At 38.7% G+C, this 8,545-nt stretch overlaps 1 protein-coding gene across 2 annotated transcripts; it reads right to left on the reverse strand.

The window, feature by feature from the left end:
• Positions 1–57: 57 nt before the first annotated feature.
• srsf3a (serine and arginine rich splicing factor 3a) lies at positions 58–8,199 on the reverse strand. 2 transcript variants are annotated; one of them, XM_041034974.1, is made up of 7 exons: positions 5,971–8,199; positions 4,665–4,714; positions 3,479–3,689; positions 3,239–3,373; positions 1,005–1,043; positions 844–930; positions 58–715 (listed from the first exon to the last, which is right to left on the reverse strand). In XM_041034974.1, the coding sequence occupies exons 2-7, from the start codon at positions 4,669–4,671 to the stop codon at positions 688–690; spliced, it is 507 nt and encodes a 168-aa protein (XP_040890908.1). In that variant the 5' UTR covers positions 4,672–4,714; positions 5,971–8,199; the 3' UTR covers positions 58–687. The 2 variants fall into 2 exon arrangements, with proteins under 2 accessions (XP_040890908.1, XP_040890907.1); XM_041034973.1 differs by having other exon boundaries at positions 5,900–8,170.
• Positions 8,200–8,545: the final 346 nt, after the last annotated feature.

Here is an 8,545-nt window from a genome sequence, read left to right on the forward strand (position 1 = left end):
CAGTACTAAACATATTAGTATAAGCAACTATCCAAACAAAAAAGCAAGGGGAGATAATTTCACCTTGGAAAAACATTTATTGAACAAGTTGTTTAACTGCATCAGCACAAATTATCAGAGCTCCGAGAATCAAGCAAGGTAGAATAAATGCCTTCTTTTGCAAAAGTGACAAAGGTAAAAAACAGAATCACAGATGATGTTTTAGGCTTCAAGGACAGCCCGCAAATAACAGCACCACTATTTACAACATGTGTTGAGCGTCTGCTTTCTGTCACTGGTATAAAGTATGCTCCTTCTACTGGTGATGCATGTCACAGTAACCCATCAAAAGTAATTTCAGAGACAACCGAGAATAAGAAAAAGAAAAAAACAAATAAAAAAAACAAGTACTTTAATTCATTTAAGCAGTTAAAAAAAAAAAGAAGACAACAAAATTGTAATGTAAAACTAAATGCAGTATTCAACCTCAGACCATGCAGGTTAAGATAAAATTAGTTTCATGTGAACAGTTAATTCGGAGGCAAACAATGTTGAAAGAAACAGACCGCTATTACACCATATGTAACAAGCCGACCTTAGACTCCCAAGAGGTGGCAAACCAAATCTAAAAAGAAAAACATGACTATAAAAATTTTGTATTTTCACAACCATAGCAGTATCCTGCAGATGAACCATCCTTTGAGGTCTTCATTTTCTCTCGTTAGACCGGGAACGACTGTAAAAGACATGAACTGATGAATAACTGCAAGACGACTGAGAGAAGTTTTACAGTACATTATAATAATCAGCACTGATACTTCATTTTAATTTGATTTGACTGACTGATTGATTGATTAAACATACCTCCTGGACCGTGAGAAGGATCTTGAGCGCTTACGATTCTTGTCTCTGGAGAGAGAACGATATCTACGTCTGTCTCTTGAAAGAGACCTGGTGGGGAAAAACAATTAATGAATAACATGAATTTTATCATTTATTATTAAAAAAAACTGTGCCAAGCTTACCTGCTGCGACTGCGGCTGAGGCTCCTCCTTCTTGGTGACCTATGTTGTCGGTGAAGTTAAAAAAAAAAAAAAGGAAACAAAATTACAACAGAGAACTTACCCCTTCCTACCACTCATGACACCTCTGGTATTCTTGATCCTTAAAGGGACGTGTTACACGTGGAAACGTGGCTACACGTAGTTCCTTGTCTGTTTATAGAAGGATCGTCTGCATCCATGAACTGCATCACGATCAACTTGTTCAAAGTAAAATTTGGCCACTGGGCACCGGTGATGGAGCCAGATTTCAGACTCTAGAACAAAATCAGGGCTCGACATTAAGGCTCGCCTGGGTCAATTATGAAAACTGGTTGTAAACAATGCTGGAGGCACACAGCTCCAGTGCATGATAAAAGTAAATTGCTCCCTCAGTGGACCCGATCAGAAACAATTTGATGTGACGGTGATTGTTTTCACTTTCACATCAAAGAAACCTGGATGTGGGACATATCCTGAACCACTGAAAAGACTTCTCACTGTAGCACCACATCATTAGTGACCTACAGGAGTGGGCTCTGAAGACTGCTGGATTTTAATTAGAAAACTGCTGCGCTCAGGTTGAAAGGACACTTTCATTGAAAAAGGAGCTAACATTAAGAAAAAAAAAAAAAAGAGAGAGAGTACAATTTATTTAAATGGATATCACTCAAGATGGCTTAATGTCGAGCCATGAAAATACACTTACACTGTGAACATCCAATAAAAGTAGTTAATTTTTGAAAATGAAAACTAAAGACTGACGGCAAAGTTCCTTGACCACAACTTTTGACCTTTAGATTTTTTTTTTTTTTGCAGCTCTGCACTGAAATTGCTCTAAATTACATAACTGCTGAGGGAAAACTGTCAAGCAGCGCTGTAAGCTAGATCAAGCATAAAAAACTACAAAGAGCAGGATAAAAGAAACTTACTATTTTGGGGGATTTGGACAACATAGAAATGACGCAAGGAAGCCAGACTGATGGTGAGGGAGGTCGAATTGCAGAGAGGATTTGCCACATGATGCAAATGTTGGAGATATGAAGTTGCTTGGTGGCTGGTTGGAGGGGGTTGTTGTAGATTTTCCCTGCCTTTTTTGGGGGGAGGGGGAAGGATGGGGAGGGATGTAAGCCATGGGCTGTTCCCGTTGATACAGTAGTTGTGCGGAGACTAGAAAGAGTAAAGACGCTGATTGGCTGATAATGTGAAGTGGACCGCTGTCGATTGGGTTAAGGTTGGAGGAAGAAGAGGAAGATGCTGGGAACTGCATGCTCAGGAACCAAAAGGTTGGTGGAACCTGACGACTGGCGGTGCGCCTTGGTCATGTGACAACACCAGCCAAGCTGATTGGGGCTCGCTGGTCAGCAGTCACATGATGCTGAAAGAGGACTAGTTGACTGACTCAGATGGTGAGAAGCGTGGTGGTGACTCTGCAACGGGGTTCAGTTTTATTAATAGATGGCAACTGAACTCAGAAAGAAAACAAAATTTACACCTGCAGAAAGTAATTCTAAAAATTACCTATAAAAATGTTTAATGGATGATGAAATTCTAACTGTGCCTCGTAAGATGTCCCCGCAATGCAATATCACTCTGGTAGAGCGTGGTGTTTTACAGGCATACTGTTGTAAGAGTTCATAAATAGTCGAGTACTGACATAAGCTGCCGTTGAACTCGGCTTTCAGGCTTTACCAAATTTACACTGATAAAAAAAAACATACCCTTGATGACGGTGATATAATTCAATTTTGTTAAAAAAAAATATCACTCCAGTTCGTGTGGGATAGATCTTTAAAGAAATAAAGGAAAGGGAGTGACATCAATATATCAAATCCTGAAGCAGCCAGATCCACAGGTTATCTATTGATGAACTCATATTGTATGTATGCTAATAATAATGATAATAATCATTTCATTTTACATGGCCATAGAGATGACCTGTCAGAAACTCTACTCCCTTTGTCAACATTCAAGCTTTGGTTTGAACATTGACAAAGATTTAACAGGTCTGAAGATATAGAAGATTTTTTCCAGTGTGGGTGGCTGGTAGATTTAAATGGTTTTACCAAACAAACCATTATTCTGAAGGAGTGAAAACCCTGATGCTGACACTGTGTGAGGAATGTAAATCTGCTTCGTCATTTCTGCTTTAAAAAGGACACTGCACCTGAGACTGTAAATAAAATGGTAAAACGAATTATCATCTCAGAAACACATACCTGCGTCTGACTGGAGGACTACGTCGCCTAAAATCATCTCGAGGGCGTCTACTCCAGGATGGAGGAGGGCCACGGCTTCTAGATCGCTTTTCCCCGGTGGATAACTCAACACGCACCCGACAGCCGCACATGGTTCTAAACAAAAGTCATCACATGAGTGGGAGAGTGCAATTTAAAAGGGCACAAACAAAAGAATGACTAAAGAACGTGACTAGATGAAGAATGTGCTAAAGGAATTACCTTCCATCCAGTTCTCTCACAGCATCAGATGCATCTCTGGGATCTTCAAACTCTACAAAAGCAAAACCTGGGGGATTCCTAGCAACCCAAACACTTCTTAAAGGGCCATAGTACCCAAAGGCCCTTTCTAACTCTGTCTTATTTCCATTGTTTCCTAGATTTCCAACATAAACCTTGCAGTCGAGGGGACAGTCTCTGTGTAGAGCAGGGTCTGAAACAAGGAGAGACAATTCCGGTTATGATAAATGTGGTCTATGCAGGATTTGAACTCATGCTGAATCATCCACCAAAGACTGGTTAGCTAAAGTAAAAATATGGTGTCACTGAAAATTCGAAGGAAAATTGAATTCCTTGCCATGAGAATGAGCATGACAAAAAAATGTACCTTCTCTCATGTTTTGCTTTTCTGGTGTTGAGTGGTTCAAATATCCCAAGTATCAAGTCATTTTTCCCAAATCAACATTAAATATTTAAGTTTTTAAGTGCCAGGATCAGCTAAAAACAGTCATTTCTACCTTATTATTTAATTAATGTGTTTATCAATTGAACGTCCACGAAATTCACCACACCCAAACATAAATTCAAACTGCAATGAAAAAAAATATATGTATTGTTATAGAAGATTTTATTCAAATTGGCCATCCTTGTGTGGAATAAGCTTGATTTCTAATATGAGCTACTGGTACTCTGAAGTATTCCTGGCCAACCACAGCAGTGAAATAGGCACATGTAACCTTTGTGTGAAAATAACGTGATACAATGGAGGAAGTGAATCTGGCATATCATGGTGATAAACCATTCTTGCTGTGAACTCTTATACTGATTCAAGTGAGTCACTGCCTGGTAGCATTTGATTTAGAGCTGCAACGATTAGCAGAAAATTAATGATTAGTCGGTTAGCAGAAAATTAACTGGCAACTATTCTGATACTTGATTGATTGTCAAGAAGTCAAATGCAGAACATTTTATAGTTCTGGCTTCTTAAATTTGAGAATTTGCTGGTTTTCCTTGTCTTAACATTACAGTATATTGAATATCTTTGGGGTTTGGGTTGTTTGTTGGACAAACCAAGACAACTGATGAAGTCACCTAGCGCTTTAAAAAACCTTTTTTATGTCTTCCAGACTAAATTAATAAAGAAAGACAAAAAATGATGGGTTAATCTATAATGAAAGTAATCGTATACCTCCCATTTCGCCAGGAATCTTCTTGTTGGAGTTATACAATCAGATGTGCCTGGAAAGAAAGAAAACGACAAAGAGTTACAGCCACAGACCTGAGCTCTCAGTACACAAAGTGCACCGCCCCATTTCATGTTATATGGTTGAGTCCATTTTGAAAAACAAGTTATCTCTGCTTGGCTATACATCAATAGCTTGTTAAAGAGCACTCTCAGTATCTTCCCAGTTTCTGCCTCAGCTCTGGAGCACTACACAGCCTCCTCGAACGACAGGAGTTACATTCAAGTTTACTAATACTGGTCTGACTGCCACGGAAGTTACAACCTTACTCAGAGACGGATAACTGCAAAAACCACAATTAATGGGGACTCCATCATACACTCAGTTGCCAGTTTGTAAGCACACCTAGCAAATCAAATGCAGTCCAAAACAACAGTCCGGCAGTAAATCACGTAGGTTAAAATGTTCAGTTTTTATTAAAGTTGTTTCTGAGAGGTGCTGATTCAACTTTACAGTCATTTTGAAGGAATGTGTAACCCCATTTACAACAGCGAATAAAGCAAAAAAAAAAAAAAGAAGAAGAAGAGCCACCTCTCTATATAGCGAAATACTTGTTAACAGCACCACTAAGCTATCAAGCTATCATACAATTGAATCAGCACCTCTCCACTAATTTAAACAATTATCTAATTTCAACAGAAACCGAAGACTGTAACCTCCATAACGGTTGAATTTATTGTGAGACTGATTCAGATGTTGCAGTAGTTTTAGTTACGTGTTCCTTACCAGGAAAGCGAGTCTAAACTTAAGATTTAGCAGTCTACTTGAACGTCAGCATTAGCTCCACACTCCCATGCTATCGCAGGCTAACAACCAAAAGTAACCTCGGTTTTGTTAGCTTGTGCGTAACATAGAACTGTGTAACGTTAATTTTTATTTTGAAATACCTGGATAGTTTAGCGCTCAGGTGTGATCAGTACACACAACTGAGATATGCGGTAATTGCTTTTGTTTAGCTTAGCTGCCACACATGTACGAAGTCAGCAATCACATCCCGCCGTCAACCACGCAAACATGCAAGCTATGCTAGCTAGCGCAGAGTGTGGCGGCTAGCAAATTTAGCATTGATACAACGACACGGTTCCAAAGAAAATTATAATCCAAACCAAACAGCACACTAACCAGTGTTACACGATACGAAACATGAGGCAGACTAATATGTTGAAGAAACACAGCTCACCTTTTATAGCCACAGGTGAACAAAAACGTTAGCGGCAGATTCCACGGCGTCCGACGCAGCTGCTAGCTTACCTTGTTGTTAGCACCGGCAGCTCAGCGGAAGAGAGCCACGATGAGCTGGCTTTCTTCTTCCCTCTGTTTATTTGCGGATGGCAAACCAGCGTTCACTGTACACCCCGCCACCTACTGTGCCGGAGTAGACAAGTCTACCACAATCAATGACATACAGTCACTGGCCACAATACATTAAATGCAACTGTCCAACGTGTGGTTTTGGTAATCGAAGCATGGATGGATTACTGGGTCTGTTTGAACTGACCGTTAACATTATTTAACATTATTTGTTGCAAAGTCAATGATCAAAGACTCAAACTGTCCTCAAAGACTTACAAATGACCATAAAGAGACACAAAATGAACACAGATTTGCAAAATGACACAAAATGACCACCAAGACACACTACACAACTACAAAGAGACACAAAAGTACCACAAGGAGATAAAAAAATAAGACAAAGAAACATTAATTGATTGAAAGAATGAGACACAAAGAGCGACTAAAGGACACAAAACCATTCTTTCAGTTTTAAGTGTTTTGCTTCTGTGTAGAAGGGGTGGGGGCCCATGACATGTCTGTACCAGGGGTGCCCATTGTCTCATAATCTGTCCAAAAATGTAGGTAGGTACCTCTGGAACAACTGATAAACAAATAAATAATCAGTATGCCTACAAAATAGTGACACAGTAGCCACACCACACGATAATTTGTTTGACGTTATCACACAAATAAGAAAGTCAGGGAAATTTTACATGGAGTAGGCCTACATAGTCCTTCTAATTGTGCAAGAGCTGTAATTATCATTCAGCCAACACCATCCCTGTCCCCCTCAAAGTGAGCCACTTTAGTTTTTCCAGCACATTTTCTCCCATCTCCATCATCACCTCTATCCACTACATTCTGTTCATAGACAGACAGACAGACAGACAGACAGACAGACAGACAGACAGACAGACAGACGGACAGATACAGTAGAGTACATTATTAAACCCAGTGGAAAATTTCAGAGTCACAGCACCTACAGGTAAGTCACTTAAATCACAGAACAGAAGAGACAGAAAGACTCCTGGAGGAAAGAAAGAAACTAAATTCAGTAAAAGACAAAGGCCTAAATGAGTCTGGGATAGAAGCTGAACTAAAAGCTAATTATACTCCAACTGTATACTGTATGTATTGAATGTACATTGCATATTGACATTGCTAGATAATAGACTTCACATTATTGAAAGTAGGTAATAGTATAATGTGTTATAACCATAGAGACAGAAAATGTGTTTTCTTGGCAATTTTCTCTTCTCTCCTTTTCACTGATGACTTTCATTTCAAACCTTGTCTTCAAGGCTGGAGACTGTTTTTTTTTTTTTTTGAATGGCTGTTCTTGTTCTTGCGTACACGCTGGCCTGTGCATAATCTTTTTTAGATATTTCGTCAAACACCAAATTTCCACTGTGTGAAGACATATGATTTCTCTTCTCTGAAAATCCCCCATTCCTCTTCCATGTCAACACGATACTGTAAAACACAAATTGGCAACATGCCCATATTATTGTAGTATATTACACCCCGTGCCCTTTTGAAAAACAAACTTGTTTAACAGCAACACAGACACAATAGAAAATAAACAACAGGGAAAATGATGTTTGAAAAAGAACCAAAAAAGCTGGAAAAGGAAGTGATGAAATGTGAATACATACATTTACTCAAGTACTGTGTTTAAGTACAATTTAAGGTACATTTACTTTACTTAAGTATTTCCATTCTGTGCTATTTTATACTTCGACTTCAACACATTTCAGAATGAAATATTGCATGTTCCAGTTGGGGCCTCTTGTCACATTTCAGATGTTTACGAGTTGTTAGTAGTTCCAACAAGAACAGATTCTTCCTATAAACGTCTCACATTGTTCCTCACTGCTTGAGGCCCGAAGAAGTAAAACTTTGCAGTATTTCACAACAAAATAAAAATCACAGAAAAGTCTAAAGAATTAATCCAAATTCATGAAGCAGAACTCTATTTTTGGTTTCTACCCCGTTAATTATCATCTCATGCCCCTTCAGATTTATCTTGTGATCCTTTGTGAAGGTTCCTGAGCCTTAATTTGGGAGCCACCAGACTCAAGTTGTTATATTATATGATTTTACTGTATGTAAAGTGGTTAAAACCACTTTCACTTCCAGTATTGATAATGTTATTTATTACATCAGTCACAGGGAACACCTGTCCACAACTTTTACTTTTAGACATTGAGTAATGTTTGCTTCTTCTTCTTCTTTTGTACTTTTACTTCAGGAGGATTCTTGAATGCAGGACTTTTACTAGTATTTTTACATGACTGTATTGATACTTTTACTAGTTAAAGGTACTAGGTAAGTAAAACAGCTGAGTACTTCTTCCACCATTGTTCAGACAAATAAGAAAATGACTATTGAGATTTGACTGTAAATATTTAATCCCTGTTCTTTTGAATGAGAAACAGTCCTGATTTGAGTAGTAACTTTGTGTCCTTAACAACATGAGAAAATTCCCCACAAAGTCCAGGTCACGTTGCTTTGCCAGTACAGAGAGTATGTCATTTAGTTGTTATGTTTT

The sequence above is a fragment of the Toxotes jaculatrix genome, chromosome 3 (genome assembly GCF_017976425.1).
Source record: "Toxotes jaculatrix isolate fToxJac2 chromosome 3, fToxJac2.pri, whole genome shotgun sequence".
NCBI lineage: Eukaryota > Metazoa > Chordata > Actinopteri > Toxotidae > Toxotes > Toxotes jaculatrix.